Source organism: Fundulus heteroclitus, chromosome 2 (genome assembly GCF_011125445.2).
Source record: "Fundulus heteroclitus isolate FHET01 chromosome 2, MU-UCD_Fhet_4.1, whole genome shotgun sequence".
Taxonomy (NCBI): Eukaryota; Metazoa; Chordata; class Actinopteri; order Cyprinodontiformes; family Fundulidae; genus Fundulus; species Fundulus heteroclitus.
In genome coordinates, this window is record NC_046362.1 from 33,751,302 (window position 1) to 33,768,642 (window position 17,341).

The window sequence follows — 17,341 nt, forward strand, 5'->3', positions numbered from 1 at the left end:
AAAATTTAATTGAATTGAATGGCGATACTTTGTGGACAAATTTCAACAGAGAAAAAAGTGGAAGTGGAGTGGAAACAGCGCAAGATGTGGGCTCTACATTTGCTTCACTATGATATGGAGGTATGTGTTTGGTATATGTTTGTTGTATTTGTTTCCAGGTTTCCATTATCTCTCTTTCTGATTAGCTACACGTCACATTCAACAGGCAGCGCGCTCATTTGTCCTCGAGGAACACCCCACATGCTAGGATATCAGGCCAAGACAATCCAACATGTTGAATATCCCCGATTTGAGGTCAGAAAGTTCCCAATGTCCTTCCGAGCAGACCAGATCGCTCCTAGCACATCACGCACAGTAGGATTATCTCATAAGATTATCTTAATCTTAAAATTGTTTGAATGGGAAGATTGGGGCAAAAATCATCATAATTATCTTGCCGTGTGAACCCACAATTAACTCATCAGCTGCTACAGTCCTTTCTCTGAAGGCCTTGGGCGCTCTTTGAATCTCATCATGCTGCTCTCACATCCAAATGTCTGAGGTTTAAACAGGGCAAGCCTTCGTCACAATGCAACAACATTCTCATCATATGATGTGTTTATGCATCATTTTAGTAATTTAAACAGAATAATTGTGAGGGTCTCCTTACTGGTTCCTCGCCAGAAATAGCATTTTGTGTTAAATTGTACATAGCATTTGAATAAAAACGTTTTTCTTTAGTTTTCAGTCTTTTTTATATTGATTTTCTCTGTTTCTCCTAATATGCTTTGGAGAAACCAGATGGTCTAAGAACCGACAAGGTATCCAGGAAACTATGGGCCCCGTTATTATGTTGTGAGCACAATAACGTTTATTCATATAGCACCAATTCACAATATATGGAATCTTAAGACACTTTACAAAGTACATTTTTATCAAAATATAACTTTCAAATCGATGGATATTTTGCAAATATGATATTTTCTATAAAACTTAGAAGCCCCCTGCCAGGTTAGGTGTTGTAATATGTTGGATTATTTTTATGTAGATAACAATCACACAACTATTTGAAGTTATTTATTTTATAGCCTTCTAATTGATGACCTACCCCTTAAATGTGACAATAGGCTTTAAGCTCGTGTTCCACACCTCCTCCTTGGTTTTGGCCATTGCTACATCCAAGCCTGGCAGAGCACCTAAAACTTTTAACTTTTTTTTCACCTTCATTTGATACAATTGTTTTTCTTTTTCAATCCAACTTTTTTAGGACTAAAAAAAGTAATGGATCATAACTATATCTCAAAAGAAATCTGAATATTGTGAAAAAAGTTAATAAGGCATATAGTTCATCACCCCTCCCTCCCTTGGGGGATTCAGATCATAACCTGGTTCACCTCCAGCCTGTATATAAACCCCTTGCACAGAGAACCAGTTCTAATACGCACAGTGAGGAAATGGACTGAGGAGGCTGAAGAAGCTCTGAGAGACTGCTTTGGCTCCACTGTGTGGGATGAACTTTGCTATCATCACGGGGAGGACATAGACGGAATAACAGAATGCATAACAGACTATATCAGTTTGTGTATGGACTCTACTATGCCCATCATGAACGTTAGATGCTTCTCCAGCAGCAAGCCCTGGATAAACCTGGATAAAAACTTTGCTAAATGAAAAGAGGAAGGCTTCCAGGTAAGAAACTAAAGAAGAACTGAAAATTGTACAGAAAGAACTAAGAAAGAAGGCCAGAGAAGGAAAAAAGCAGCTACAGGAAGAAAATTGAGGCGCAGCCGCAAGACAACAACATCAGTAGTATTTGGAAAAGCCTGAAAACAGGTCACAAACAGAACTCCCAGGATGTAGGCGATATGACTCAGGTGAATAAGCTGAATCAGCACTCTCTGAAGTATGACCAACTAACTACCCCTCCTCCAAACCAGTCCAACATGCTGCTAGCACGCTCATCCTGGACAATTGCCCGTTCTTCTACCTACAACTGCACATCTCTTGGTTCCCAGCGATCATCCACCCCCTCCACTTCAGATGACTCCATCATGTCTTTCTCAACACTCCAAGTGAGGAATGTACAGCGGAAGACCAAAGTGAGGAAGGCTGCAGGTCTGGTAAGGTATCAGCTCCAGGCTCCTTAGGTGCTGCGCGGATGAGCCGTGCGTTTCCTAAAACTGGCCTTGACCACAGCACATCCCGGTCCTGAGGGAACCACGGTGGCATCACAGTCATTACGTGGGGCAGAACAGCTCCAGCGTGACTCTGCTGTGGAGAATGTGAAGCAGTGTAACTTTCTGAGTTACTCTGAGGCTTCTTCTCCATGTTGTCCTTCCCACCTAGGTAATGCAGCACTCTTAATGCATAGCCTCCCAATGCTGCCTTGCTGTAACCAAAACGAACTCGCCACGGTCTAAACAAGTCCAGGTTTGCTTTTCTCTAGAAAAATAATTACTCTCCAAATCAGGAGGAGGTGGTTGACCTTCTAATGTGTTGTATCTATTTCCGCAGTTAGGCTTTTAGCGGAAACTGCACAGGATTAAAGGGTTTTATTCACACCCATTACTCTGACATCTGGTCTGGTCCAGATTTAAAACCAATGTCTTACCATGTACCGTCGCCTGTGGCTGAGGCTGTCGTTGAGTGTCCTCAGGGGTGTGCACATACTGGCTGGGGTGGAAGCCACCACAATAGGAGCCATCAGAAACAGGCCTAGAAGAGACAGGACAGATGTGATTAACTGCTCAACTTTCACCATGTGTAGCTCATGATTAGACATCCAGCTATAACTGCTGGAGTTTACTCATAGCTTGGTTTTAAACTGAATCTGGCCATGTGCAATATGGTGTTAGAAGGTGCACACCTGCCTATGCTCGGGCCTTTTATGTCTCCAATTAGTGCTGGACAATTAACTGCATTTGCAATATTATCAAAATCTTAAAAAACACAATTTCCAAATTGCAGAGGTGTGCAATTTTAGTCTTAATGGATAAGATGTGTCCTTTAGGTTTCAGTAATGTGCTTAAAGTGGGTTCACTCCACATGAAAGTGAAAAGAGTTGCAGCAGTGAGATAAATAATCTAATTTTATTACTTGTTTTAGAGTTTATATAATCATACTTTTTACAAGAAACTTTCAGGAATTTCACTATACCATTAAGTACTGATCAAACTATTTAACAGCAAGACTTGTTTGTTGGTTGCACTTTATGTTCAACAAGTATTGACTCTTAAATAATAATATTCTGATTAATAAGAAAAAACATATTTTTCGTGTTTTAAAAAGTTCTCGTTTACAAACATCTTTATCTACAGGGCATTGTTGTTGCTTGTGGTTAATGCTGAGTAAAGTCTAAATCGCAATTGCAATTTCATCGCAATTTTGATTTTTGGCAAAATTGTATGGCCCTATTTCCAAATCATCTCACTTTGAGATGACCAGCTAAAAGAAGCACAAAACTTCAGTAACAATGTATTTTTGGACAGATGAGGCCAGCATAGAGATGTCTAAACATAATACTACAGTTTGGAGAAAAAGCAAGCAACGCATCAACACATACCAACTATCAAGTGGAGGGATAAAGGTCCTGGCTTATTTTGCAGCCAAAACTGGGTCATCAACAGAACAACAATCAGAACAAAACTCAGCAAATCTACTGCAGAATGCTTGAAAATGAAATAAATTAAGGTGCTGCAGTGGCTGGAAAGCAGAGTGAGCCTAAATTCCTCCACGATAATCAAAGGGACTGAAAATAATGTGACAGGTTGCAGGAGATTGTTCTGCAAGCTTCTAAAAGAGGGGGTGTACTTAGTTTTTTTTATTCACAGCTTTCTATTTTAGCTTCATCTTTGTTTAATAAATAAAAACAGTGAATAATCTGTTGTGTGTTGTTATTCACTTGAGGTTAGAATTAAAAGATTTCCAGCCCTGGTAACAAAACCAGATCAGTTTTATTGTGATGTGTCAGTGCTTCTAAAAGAGGGTTTACTTTCTTACCAATAAGCAGTGAATGCTTCAGTAGATGAGTCAAATAATTTAAGTACATATTGATGAACAATAATATTTGAACCCTGTGTATTGCTGGAGTTAAATGTTTTTTTGGGTAAATTTTGTATATTGGAAAAACAACTTATAAAAACAAATTATTATTATTACGCCGGTCAGGCCCGTGATGGCCATTAATAATGATCTTTATCTTGTAGAGATAGAACAAAAAATTCCCCCACTAAAATTAAACATCCACAGCACCCTTGTTTTCAACACACTGCAGTCATGAGTGCAGCTTCATGAAGCCAAATTTGCAGGCCTGTTAAACATGTGAACAGGGTTTGTAACTTCTTTTTTTGGTAATTAATTAAACCTAAGTGTTAAAAAACAATCCAGTGCTGACAACAGATTCTCTATCCCTAAAATAAAACATATGCACAAGATTTAATTAAGGGGTATCACAGTAAATGGGGTTGAATATGATTTTTATTTGTCATTGTCACATCCTCTGGCCGGTGGGGAAGAGGCTAACATGAGTCTGGACCAAACGACTAAAACGTTTGCAAAAAGAGAATGGATACACTTTCTTGTGTGGGATGTTTACATTTGTGGAAAATTATGTTGAAAAAACAACAACAACAACACAGTTTCCAACCTAATGACAAAAAAATAGATACAAAAATATTACAGGTACTTCTAGTGTCATTCTGCTCTGACGTCATCAGAGGAGTCTGCAAAACAACGACTTGTTTCACAAGATCACTGTCTTTGGAGAGGACAACTACTTCCTTCTCATCACGGACAAAACAAAATACCTCACAGGAGGATCTGAGATCAGACTGCTGTAAGCTGGAATGGGTCATGTGATCTAAAGTGGCACCAAGCGCTGTATATTGACCTGAAAAATCATTTAAAGGTGCATAGCCACGTTTTTGTTTTTTTTTTTTTTTTTTTTTTTTTATTTATACGTAAGTAGCTCCCTGGTTGTGTACAAAGTTTTAATGAAAGATTATCACATCCTGCTAGAATATTAGTTGTTATTTTGGCGTTTTACTCTTTGTTTTTGCTGAATTTGTTATTTGATAAAGCCTTTTTTTTTACAACACTGCACATGTGCAGCAGGAGTTAAAACAAGGAAATGGCTAACGGCTATTAGCATCTCCCAGCTAAACAATGAAGATACAATGAAAATAAAAAAAATAAAAAATATGATACCAAGAGGGAAAAGCCTGGAATATCTCTGGAAATACAGTCTGAACGTTGGTGTTCACTGAAGTGGACACTAAACCTGCTGAGGCTCAGATGTGATGCAGAGTTGACTGACGTGAGTAAATGTTCTGATATGAGGCTCTTAAAGTTGCTGTAGATTGGTTTATTTGATTGATAACGGTTGGTATTCATCACGCCGAGCTGACACTTTACTGCGAGGCATTGCAGAGGGTCAGGCTCGGTCCAGCATTATTTAATATTGTTTTATTAATTAAGCAACCCGGCATTATGATAGTTCTGCGATACTGTCACTAGATGGCGCCACATCTGTTTATATCTGGTAATCACGCCCGACGCCGGGGCTATTGTTATCCATAAAAAGGACCATCAAAACATTATCAGGATGGAAGCTTGTTGTATATAACTTTATTTTATCATGATCAAATGGTTTTTGGTCTTTTTTATTAGCATAGTGTGTGGGTATATACCTTTAATATATCTCAAGTTATGCTAATACTTGGGTGAATACTTACATGATGCTCCTTTAAAAACATTAGTTGGTCCTTTATCATTTTTAGTCAGTTATCCAGAGCCACTGAGGGAAGTCAAAAGAGGCCCGGGTTACAGACCCCTGGATCAGATAGGGAATTACGGGGCTTTTAAGACATTACTTTTCAGCCATATTTTAGCTTTCTGATAAAAAGATTGGTGCTTAGCCTCAGGAAGAGCTCAGTCCAACGTAACAAAAAAACAACTATATATACATACCCATGAAAAACCTTTGAGAATAACATTTATTCAGGGGAAAACTGGAACATTTGCAGATGCAAATGACCCATGAACACAAAGCCCAACAGTGCCTGTGAGTTTTAGCTGGAGCTCATGTTGAGGCTCTGAAGCATGAAATTGTCACTTAGACAAAAAAAAACAACAGCCTGCCACACTGGGCCTCATTAATCCCAAACCGACGTGGTTTTGGCTGCAGAGACTCTCGTGTTGCAAAATTTCACGTGTGATTTATGAAACCGTGCGAATATTCCAGCTCTAATAAATCTCACGCCTGGAAACAATCGTCATTTCCAGTCCACGTGCTGGTTTATTTATAGTTTCTGTGGCCTCCTCCACAAAGTTTGTAACACGGATGAATAACAAACAGGAATAAAAAATGCAGTCCACCATGGTTAAAATTGACTGCATTCATTTGCTGTTCTGCAAATGTCGTGTAATGTCTTGTCATTTGAAACAGCATAATTGCTAAACAGACGTATCAGCCTGCCACAGAAGTGCTGGATCGTTCTCACAGCTGCCAGACGTGGATCAGCTCATCGCTCTGAAGAGAACCAAAATTAAACCTGACTGTCCAGCCACAGACTGACCAAAGCAATGTCACAAATTTACAGGCTTGTAATCTCATTGCATTTCTGTGGTATAACCATTTAGTGCCCTAAAGACCCACACCACAAGTAGATGAGATCCAGTGCTGTTTAATAAAAAGGAACCCACTTGTTTGTAATTCAAGTCTCGGTCTAAATGCAGCTGCCTTAGACGTTTGTTAGAGAACAAACATCATCATGGAAACCAAAGAACACAGCAGACGGGTCAGGGAGGAAGGAGACGTTCTGGAAGAGTTTAAAGTAGGTTGGCAGGCTAGGCAAGGAGAGCAAAAAACAAACAAAAAAGAGAAGTAACCAAGAAACGGCCTGGTAAATCTGGAGGAGCTACACTGTTGTTCTTTACCTGGTACCACTTTAATGTACAACGTCAAATCCATATGTATATAAGTCACCTTAAATGTACATAAGTCATCTTAAATCTCTGCTTCACTTCCTTTTTTTCCCCTCGATCCACTGTATATATATGTGGACGCACTGTATATACCTGTATGCACCTTTTCCTCCTTTTGGCACCTTCTTTTGATTATAAGAGCCTATGTGGCACGTGAATTTCTCCACTGTGAGATCAATAAAGTCTATCTTATCTTATCTGAGATCAGCAGCTCAGGTGGGAGAATCTGCAAACAGGACAACCATTTGTTTTGCACTCCACAAATGTGGCTTTTATTGAAGACTGGCAAGAAGAAAACCATTGTTGAAAATAATCAAGACGATATCCCATTTGCACGTGCCATGCAGGGGAAAGGGTAAACATGTGGAAGAAGGTGCTCAACTCAGATTGGACCTCGTCTCTTTACTATTCCTCCACACTCTTGAACTTTGATTCCCAGGAGCAGTGAAAAAGGCACTTTGGACCAAACTATCAAAGCTTTAGAACGGTCCATCCAGAGTTCAGAACAAAAGTGGTGTCACTTAAAAAGCTCTCTGGACAATAGACATCCTCACAATGCAAGGCAATGAGGGCAAACGTTGTAGATGCACGGTGCTAATAGACTCTTACTAATGTATCTTTTAAGAGTGTACACATTTCTGCATCTGGATTATCATCTAGTCTTTTTTCTCTTTAGCTCAGGTAAATGGGAGGTGATGTCTCTAGCTCAGAGGTTATAATGGATCTCAGCAGACGCTCGCTCCACAGCTGCAGCAGCTACAGGCAGTTCCCCTCATTGCTTTGCAGAAGCGAGCGCTTGGGAAGATCCTTTGGCATGTACAGCAAACAGATATTTTAACACTTTCTGATAACCCACCACCTAATTAGCAGTGTTTGTGTGTTTGGATTCATCAGTGTTAATCAGCTAATCAGTTAATCGCCCCTCGTTACCCCCTGGATGCTACACGACGCAGGACGCATGATGCAGCTGAAACTCGGCTCGATCCAAAAAAAACGGCTCACATGACTGAAGAAACGGCCCAGAAAGGGCAAAAACAATCGTACAGTGAATGCCCGGCTTTACAGGGGGCAGAGATAAAGAAAGTGGAGGAAGGTTGTAATGAGAGTATAAAAGTGTCAAGTGTGTTAGTGTGATAGAAGAGCATCAGCAATAATGAGAGGAACGGCGTATGAGACAGAGGTGAGACCAGTGAGGTTGTCTGGTTTAGAGACAGAGGCACCGAGGAAGAACCACTACAGTTCAGAAACAAATCCAGTGATGAAAGCTCTTTACACCCTTCTTAACTTGTAAATTGGAAACTGTTGGAGAGATATTTATCTAATAAAGAGTATCCGTGGCAGATGGTGTCCAGATGGTCCGCTGTGTTTTTAGTGTAATCTGTGGGACCGGCTCCAGCAGCGACCGTGTCACTCACTTGGAAACTGCCACTCAGCAGAAACCTCCTGGGGCCATTTCCATTAACACTTTGGGACAGCATCAAGCCCTCCTGACTGGAGCCACAGCGGAAACATTCATAGCAGCCACCGATAGATCAGGGGTCACCTACATAAGCGCCACAAAGTCTTAGAATCCAGCCTCAGCACCAGCAGCTTCTGTTACTCAGGACCAAAATGACCCCGAGGTGACAATGACAGCCAAAGTTTGGTTGTTTAACATAACAAGAGTGCTGATGCTGCACACGTGTGTCCCGGCAAAGAAGGGAATACAACAACAACAACAAAAATGTGTGCATTTAGCACACATTACCAACTACTGACATTGATTCTATGCTATTGCTTTGTTTCTAAATATCTGTGTGTGTGCACTGTGCTGCTTGGCAGGAACACCTGGCTGCAGATGATGATTAAAGGGATGAGTAACAATCCTAAAACTGTCTGAGCTACTTAGACAGCTTTGCTTTTCAGAGACATTGAGATATATTTCAAAACGTCCTTATTAAATCTTGTGTAATGGCTGGGACGGTGAAGTCGGTGTTTCTGGACACTAGCTTCACTTTTGTCTTCAGTACTTTATACACAAGAGATGTTGGAAACAAATCTAAAGTTGTTGCATGTTGAGGCAAATACATGGGGTTTATATTCTCAAGATTCAGACGAATCAGGAACCATAGATATTCTTGATAATAAGAGACTGAATATCAGTCCACGGTAATGCTACAAAGCTGATTTAAGTTAGACCTCAGCACAATACAGAGGTATCCCTATCACCTAAATCTCTTCACTTCATGCCTCTTTATAGTTTAAAACTTCAATATGTTTTATTGCTATTATATGTGTTTGTTGGAGAACATTAGTGGACAGACAGCTTCACAAAGAGCAAGTAACGCATCAGACAAGTGAATGAGGAGAAGTTTTAAGCAGGGTTAGGTTATAAAACAATATCCTCAGTGTTTAAAATATCATGGAGCATTATTTAAACCATCTTCTGAAATAGAACCAGTATAGAAAATACCAAGACATGAGCGTGCAACACAACTGCCTGGGAAAGGACAGCATCCATCTAGATCAGGGGTCGGCAACCTGTGGCTCTAGAGCCACGTGTGGCTCTTTACACCTTCAGCTTTGGCTCTTTAAAACTTAGACCAAAAATGCAGGGGGAAAAAAATTGGTCAATGTTTCTAAATGTAAAGGTAATTTAAAATTGCTAGCTTTAGCATGCATTATTTCTGCAATATATGCATAACGTTTCCAGAAAGAAAGAAAATGATGGTGTATAGAATATTTTACTCTAGATAAATGAAGTATCTTTTTGTCAACAGGTTGCAAACGACTTGCTTTTTCATAATTTTGATGCCATTTGCTATAAAAATGAAGAAAATGTATTAAACCTAAACATTAAAAAAAAACTGTCGGTTAAATAACAAAAACTGTTGACCTTTAATTTAAAAAACATTAAACAAGTTACACTATAAAAAAAAGCTCTTGTTTCAAAGAGATGTGTAACCTTTGTGGCTCTAAACAAAATTTGTTTAGCTGGACCGAGGGAAAAAATGGCTCTGCGGGTTGTAAAGGTTGCTGACCCCTGATCTAGATCCATGGCAAGAGCGGCATTTGACTTTTTCTAAAATGTATACGTCAGTAGCTCACTCTAGTTGCATACTAAGTTTTTATGAAAGATTTTCATGTCCTGATTAGTTCTTATTTTGGTGTTTTATGCTTTGTTTTTGCTCAGTTTGTTAGTAAATAAAGCCTTTCGTGTTTATTGACGATTTTAACAAAGTACGTACTGTGCATGCACAGCAGCAGGGGTTAAACAAGGAAGTGGCTAACGGCTATTAGCATCTTCCAATGAAACAATAAAGAAAGGTTCAAGATCCAGTGAAAGAAAGCACAAAAATATATCATTCTAAGAGGAAAAAGCCTTGAATGTCTCTGGGAATATCTCCGTCAGTAAATGTTCTGATATGAGGCTCTTAAAGTTGCTGTAGATCGGTTTATTTAATTATTAACGGTCGGTCATTGATCACGCCAAGCTGCTGCTTTATTGCGAGGAATTGCAGAGGTTGAGGCTCGGTCCAGGATTATTTAATATTCATTTATTAATTAAGCAAACCGGTATTATGATAGTTTTGTGATACTGTCACTAGATGGCGCTGCATCAGTTTACATCTGCTAATCGCGCCCAGTACTGGGTCTATTTTTTGTTTAAAATTGTTTAAAATTGCCTTTGAATGTTCCAGTTAAACTGTTTTACTGTTTTTAATGTTCTTTTATTGTTTCTACATTCTATCCCTACTTGCTTTTATTCCTATATTTTAATCATGTAAAGCACTTTGCATTGTCTCTGTACTGAATTGTGCTATATAAATAAATTTGCCTTTGCCTATTTTTATTTACAAAAAGGACCATCAAAACATTATCAGGATGGAGGCTTGGTGTATTTAACCTTATTTTATTATAATCAAATGGTTTTTGGTCTTTTTTTTTTCAAGCGTATAACATGGCTATATACCTTTAATATGGAAGTTCTTTATATTTATGATCAAACTGTGACCTGAACTCCTGCTAGGAATAGCAGTGTTTAAGAAGGCGGGGTCCATTCTTGGGTTTGAAGCTGAATCAGCTCAGAGACGCAGTCTTCTGCTGACAAAGGTGCATCACGAGGTGGATTTAAGCCCGCAGGGTCAGAAGATTGAGGAGTGATTTGCAGTTTATTAGTAGCTTGTTTTCATTTCAGGGTCACTCGACCCTCACAATGTTTAGTCTGTTTGCTTCGACCTGCAGGTTCTCTGAAGGTTGATGCAAACAAGGGTTTTTCTTCATAGAAGGAATAAATTCATCAACATGTGAAATGACTGTTGTCTCTGCAGCTACTGCATAGCACCCAGTGTGAGTCTCAGAAAACAACAGTGTCTTTTCAAGAGAAATTTGTAGCCGCTACAGGTAAAGGTTCCTCTGGTGTTCCTTTAGGAATCCTGCAAACCTTTCCCTACTTCGGAACGTCTCAGTACTCATTTCATGATGCCAAAATTTGAAAAGCCGTCCTGATCTGTCCTCTTGCTCAGCTGCCATCGTCTCTGGTTCGCTGCTCCACGTTAGCTTCGTCCCATGAGGGGACATTACAGTAACGTGACAATATAGTCAGCCCATGCACAGTTCTTGTGTTTTTGTCACCACTCTGATCACATTAACCTTAGTAAATGCAGTTTTTCAGTTTTAAAATAATTTTATAAGTGGGGGAAAAGCTATCCAAACCGACCCGACCCGATGTGAAAAAGCTATTGTCGCCTAAACATAATTACTAGTTGTGCCATTCTCAGCAGCAACATATGCCAACAGGTATTTGTGTTAACTGGTAATGAGTTTTTGCATCATTGGGGAGGGATTTCGGTCCGCTTTTCTGTCCAGAAATCTTTTTATTTCGCTACATTGGAGGACTTTCCACCACAAACGACCTGTTTGTTTAAGTCTGGACTTTTTCTAGGCCACTTCAAAACCTTTATATTAGTTGGTGTGCTTGATTTTTAAGATGAATTAACTAAGTGTGCTTGGACTAAAGGCCACAAACTGATAGCCGGACATTCTCTTTCAGGATTTCAGGATTACATCAATCATGGCCAAAGTTTCAGGTCCTGAAGCTGCCACAGACCATCACAAGACCGCCAACATGTTTCACTGTTGGTATGAAGATCTCATCTTGGAAATGTCCTAATTTTATGCCAGATGGACTTTGTGCTTCTACATCAGCGCGTACTCAAGTCCAGTCCTGGAGAGGTACGGTCCTGCAACTTTGCAGATGCATCCCTTCTCCAACACACCTGAATGTAATGGCTATATGCCCTCATCAGCATCTCATTTAGCTCTGCAGATGTCTGGCAACGAGCCATTTGTTTGATTTAGGTGTGCTGGAGATGGGATTCATCATCTAAAAGCTGCAGGACAGTATCCCTCCGAGACTGGAGCTGACTTTAAACACTGACTTTAAACACTTCAATTGAGGCCTGTGGAGCTTTAGATGCAGTTCTGGGTTCTTTTGTGACCTCCTGGATGTGCTGTCAATACGCTTCCGGAGGTTTCACAAACCTCCAGAAGCGTATGCTCCAAACAAACAGAAAAGGCTGCAGGACTCCAACGGCGTCTCGTTTCAATGCACAATGAAGTGACACCGATGTAAGATTTCGAGAGAGGATCTCTTCAGAGAAATCAGCTACAGCATGAACACAGCAGCGGATCTACAGCAGATTGCTGACAAAGACACAAATGAGTGTGTTGTAATGGCCCAGTCAAAGTCCAGACCTTAGGCTGATTGAAATGCTGTGGTGGGACGTTTAGAGAGCTGTGCAGTTCACCACTGCTAAGAGTTATTGCTTGGAAATACCCTGGCATCAAAACTGTCTTCCTCCCTCAGCTGGATGGAGTCATGCTGATGGATTTCCTGACTAAGCTGAGCTTCGGTTTTGTCTCAATTAATCACCACCCCGAACCTGAATTTGGGGCCCTATTCATTCTCCTGTGACCTAAGAGGTGCTGCAGCAATGCATATCTTGTCAAGTCTGAATCAGGCGACAGATTTAAAAGGATAAAGCTTGAAATCAGTACAGTATGGGCTGCGGGTTGAGGTCCAGGCCGTGAACTTTGCTCCCACAAACATCCCCGAACAGGTGCCAAGGGGTTTATGTTCTCCTCATGATAACAAACGGGATCGCCTTGTTGTTATACGCAGGTGCTTCCAATGTCACGGCCCCATGCTGTTCTCTTTAACCCGCTCCGATATCCGATCCAACCATGCGGTGCACATCACACACGTGCATTCTCACGGTGTTCTCAGGCTCACAGCCAAGAAGCTGAGCCGTCCAATCAAACAATATAACACCTGCTGAACGCCGATCTGCACCTGTACCAGATGATGCCTGAGTAAAAGTCACGCTTTAAATGGTGGCTGCGCTTTTCACAGGTTTTTTTTATTGAACTCTTGCCTAAGAAGAGGAATTACTCCAGATGCTTAAGTAGCTACTGCTCAGACCAAAGCATGGTGAACGCTTTACTTCTTCTAGACGAAACGTGTGAAATTGTGTGAAACGGTGACACAGTCACACTCAGCAGCACCCTTGCAGGCGGCAACAGCTCAATCGAGGAACTTTGAAGGTGAGGTGCACCTGGAAGAGCCACAGATCTGCACAAAGGCATGAATGTATCACTGAAATGGTTCAGAACTATGACCAGCAAGGATATCCTGGAAGTAATCCAAAGATGGACAATCACAGATATGGCTTTAGGTGACAAAAACTCTCGAGTCTTGATTGTTTGTTAGAGTATTTTGTTAGAGTATTTTTATTATTTAAACAGCAAACGCCTCAAACTCTTTTGGATTTGTTGCATTTGAGACCCAATTTTTCTGTGCATGTGATTTTTTTTGGCAAATATTTATTACATTTAGTTTTCTTGCCTTTATTTAGCTGGCTTAAATTTTTATGAATGCATTAGCCTTTTCAGATTCCTTTTGATTTTCCTTTTCTGTTCTAATCCTATTTAATGAATAAAATAAATGAATGCACAAAATACCTCATATTTTAAGCTATGTAGTCATTTATGCTTTTATTGATAAACATATTTCTAATATTTAACTATTTGTCACTTTATGTACAGTTTGAACATACATGGACAAAAGTTATTTACTAGTTTACTTTAATTTTCTTGATTTTTCTTTTAAATGTTTATTTCTTTAATGTTTTTAGTTTTTTTTATCCTTTTAAATATTTACATATTTATTTTGTCTTTATTCTTAATTTACAGTTTACTTCCTATTTAATTTTCACCTATATTGATTTAAATCTCATTTCTATTTCTGTCTAGAATTTTGTTTAATTTTAATAATGGATAGTAGTCCGTTTCCAGTTTAAATATTTGTGGATGTTGCTTTCTTGTATATTGTCAAATTTTCTTTGTAGTGATTGTTTTCCTGTTTTTTATATTATATTGCTTACAAACTAATTTTTATTTTTTTTACTTTTTCCATTTGAAGGCAATTGTAATTTTTTTATTTCATCATTATTTGTTGTTTTCCCTCCCAGATAATAAAGCTGTAGTTTCTTTTCCTCGTCTCGTTAATGCAAACCAGCCAATATTCCTGAATCACCCCTCCAGACCATCTTCATCTCCACCTCACAAAAAAAAAACAAAAAACAAAAAAACACACACCTCAAAAAGGTGAAGAGAACATAATCTAGGATCCGACCGCCCAAACAGTTCCTCGGGTCAACATTCTCACTCACTGTGCAGCTGGTTTGGTCAGGTTTCCTCTGAGACAGCGGAGCATTTTGTATGAAACTGTTTCAAAGCAGAAACCTGTTTCTGAACCTGCAGGTCGACACATGTTTGGGAGCGAGAGCCTGATTTTATTCATCTGCGCAGGAAAACACGTTATTTTCATTTTATTCCTGTCGTCGCCAGTCGAGGGGGAACATTTTTTTTTTTCTTTGCTTTGGATCAAAAGTCACAAACTGCTTTCAGTCAGAGAGGGCGTTTTTGATGAAGTGGGAGAAACACAAGAAACAGAACGCAGCTCGTTTAGCAACACGCAGCAACCTGCTTTCAATGGCATCCACCTGTGACGCTCGCACACTCGATGGCCGCAAGACAGAAGAGCTGAGCGGCGCGAAGATGACGTAAACCAGTGGAGCCAGACATTATCCATCCAGGCTGGAAGTGATGCCAGCTGATAGCCACTGGCTTTCTAGGGCTCACCAACATGGGATCCCCTCATAAGTGGAGCTCTCTACCTGCATCAGTGAGCTTTGGTGGCCAAAAAAGATGGAGATCATCAGCTAGAGACGCACCGATTGGGCTTTTCCTGGCCTGAAACTGATGTCTGTTTCTTTTTTGTCTGAAAAATCAAAACCAAGAACATGCAATCAGAGTGGGACACAATCTAAACATCAAATTACCTTTATTTCTGCTTCAGAAAGTGTTCCCCCTATTTCCCCTTAAACGCCTGTCTGTAGAAAATTGATTAAAGTTACCTAGTGAATCAGACAACTCGATAAAGAATCAGTCTTCTTACTTCTCTAAAAGCAGGTAAAGGATTCATGTCTTTTCAACTGACCGACTGTGATAAACTACAAGGTTAAATGAGACTGATATACATTTAAACAGTTTAAAGTAGCACGTTTCTTCAATGGAGTGTGCCAAACTAAAGACACGCTTAGTGAAAAATGATTTACCGGTACTGAGAAACTATGCAAACGCTTCAGAGAAAGGCCACAGACCAGCAACAAAGTAACTAAAAACCTTTGTTTCTTTAGATAAAATCCTTCTAAGCCGTTTGTCATTAATTCACTTTAGTTATGCAGTGCCAATTCATGACCCGTGTCATCTCAAGACACTTTACAAAGTCAGTTCTGTCGAATCATACAGGCAGATTGTTCAAAAAGTTTCTAAAGAAACCCAACGGATTGCATCGAGTGTTTGCAGCATTCACTGCTCTGCATGAGCGTGAAGCCACAGCGAACAGTCGCTTCTATTGAAACCATTTACCTACAGCCATAGCAGCAGCTTTGTTTTCTATGTCCGGAGTAGTATTATCGCCACTCAATCAATGTTTACTTAATCTGAAAAAGTCCAATGTAGACATTGTTTTCAGGGGTCATGGATGGTGGGTATTTACGCACTAAATACTACCATATAACCTCACACTACCAAAAACAACAAAAGGACACAACCTAAAGAGGAAGTGTTTTGCAGCCTAACAAGGAACATCTTTGTACTTAATTACTAAAACAAACATAGTATAGCCCCAAAATAACCACAGATCAACATTTTGCAAACACAAACAGCACTTTAAGTGGTTACCTTGACCAACATAACTCAGCTGCACTTCATCCTCTAATCAGCATACACCAAAAACACACGTCTTTACCACTAATACCACTAATCTCAAGACAGAGAGCCAATGAGACTCATTTGACATGTTACTAAAAAAGATTCAAGCTTTCCATCTTTAAAAAAAATCACACACAAGCTCCCAAATGTTACAACTTGGCACAAAGACCAAAACAGAAAAAGGACGACACAACAAGCTGCTCAACAAAACACAGCTGCCCCATCAGTAAAGAAGTAGCAGTTTAAATAAGGAGGTCTCTTTCAGGATTGGTGGCGCAATCAAGGTTAGTATCCAATCAGGAGAAGAGGAGAACTTTAACAGGAAGTGGTGCAGGAGGAAATACAGGAAATAACCCAGGAGAATGTCTGCATCAAGGTTCGCACGTCACCGTCACCGCCATATTGTATGTGGCAGAAAAAAGTCGAGTTCTGTTATTGTGAACGTGAATCAGAGAAGATGCCTCATTCCTGTGCTGCATGGAAATGTATTCGGGCTGATTTCACTACTTGTATCTGCCTTCTATAAACTAAGGCTGCACCATGTTGCAAAACTGGACACACTAAAGCTGCAGAGTTGCAACACTAGAAAAAAGCTGTGCAACACCATTCTTTTTCAAGGTTTTTAGCTTGCATACAGTACAGACTACTGTATTTAGACATAGTTGTGCATATATACATTTTCAAGTATTATAAATAAGCCAAATAAATAGCTGTGGGATATATATATATGTGTGTGTGTGTGTGTGTGTGTGTGTGTGTGTATATGTGTTATTAGTATAAGGATCAATTTGTTAAATCTAAACATTGTGGTCTTCATTATTTCATAAAACCGTGTTACATGTGAACCTTTAGGAACAGACTTTTTGGGGGAGTATTAAAGAGGTAAAATTACTAATATGAGAAAAAAAGACCTAGGACAATAAAGTAAAAAAAACAACATAAAAGTGGTAATGCTATGAGAAAAACGTCATATTATGAGAATTAAGAGGGAACATTTTTAGAATTTTCACAGTTTGCAGAATTATTTCACTCCTGGAGTAATAGGGCCAGGTTAGATTAT

General features: G+C 39.6%; 1 protein-coding gene across 4 annotated transcripts in view; it reads right to left on the bottom strand.

The window, feature by feature from the left end:
• il34 (interleukin 34) overlaps positions 1 to 17,341 on the bottom strand; it is a 93,419-nt gene that overhangs the window by 21,265 nt on the left and 54,813 nt on the right. For 2 of the 4 annotated variants that reach the window (XM_012867625.3, XM_012867626.3), the window contains exon 3: positions 2,591 to 2,694. In XM_012867625.3, coding sequence (XP_012723079.2) covers positions 2,591 to 2,694 — 104 coding nt within the window. Of the gene's footprint in view, positions 1 to 2,590; positions 2,741 to 15,239; positions 15,276 to 17,341 lie in introns of those variants that run through there. The other 2 variants (XM_036126119.1, XM_036126112.1) reach the window with 2 other exon arrangements.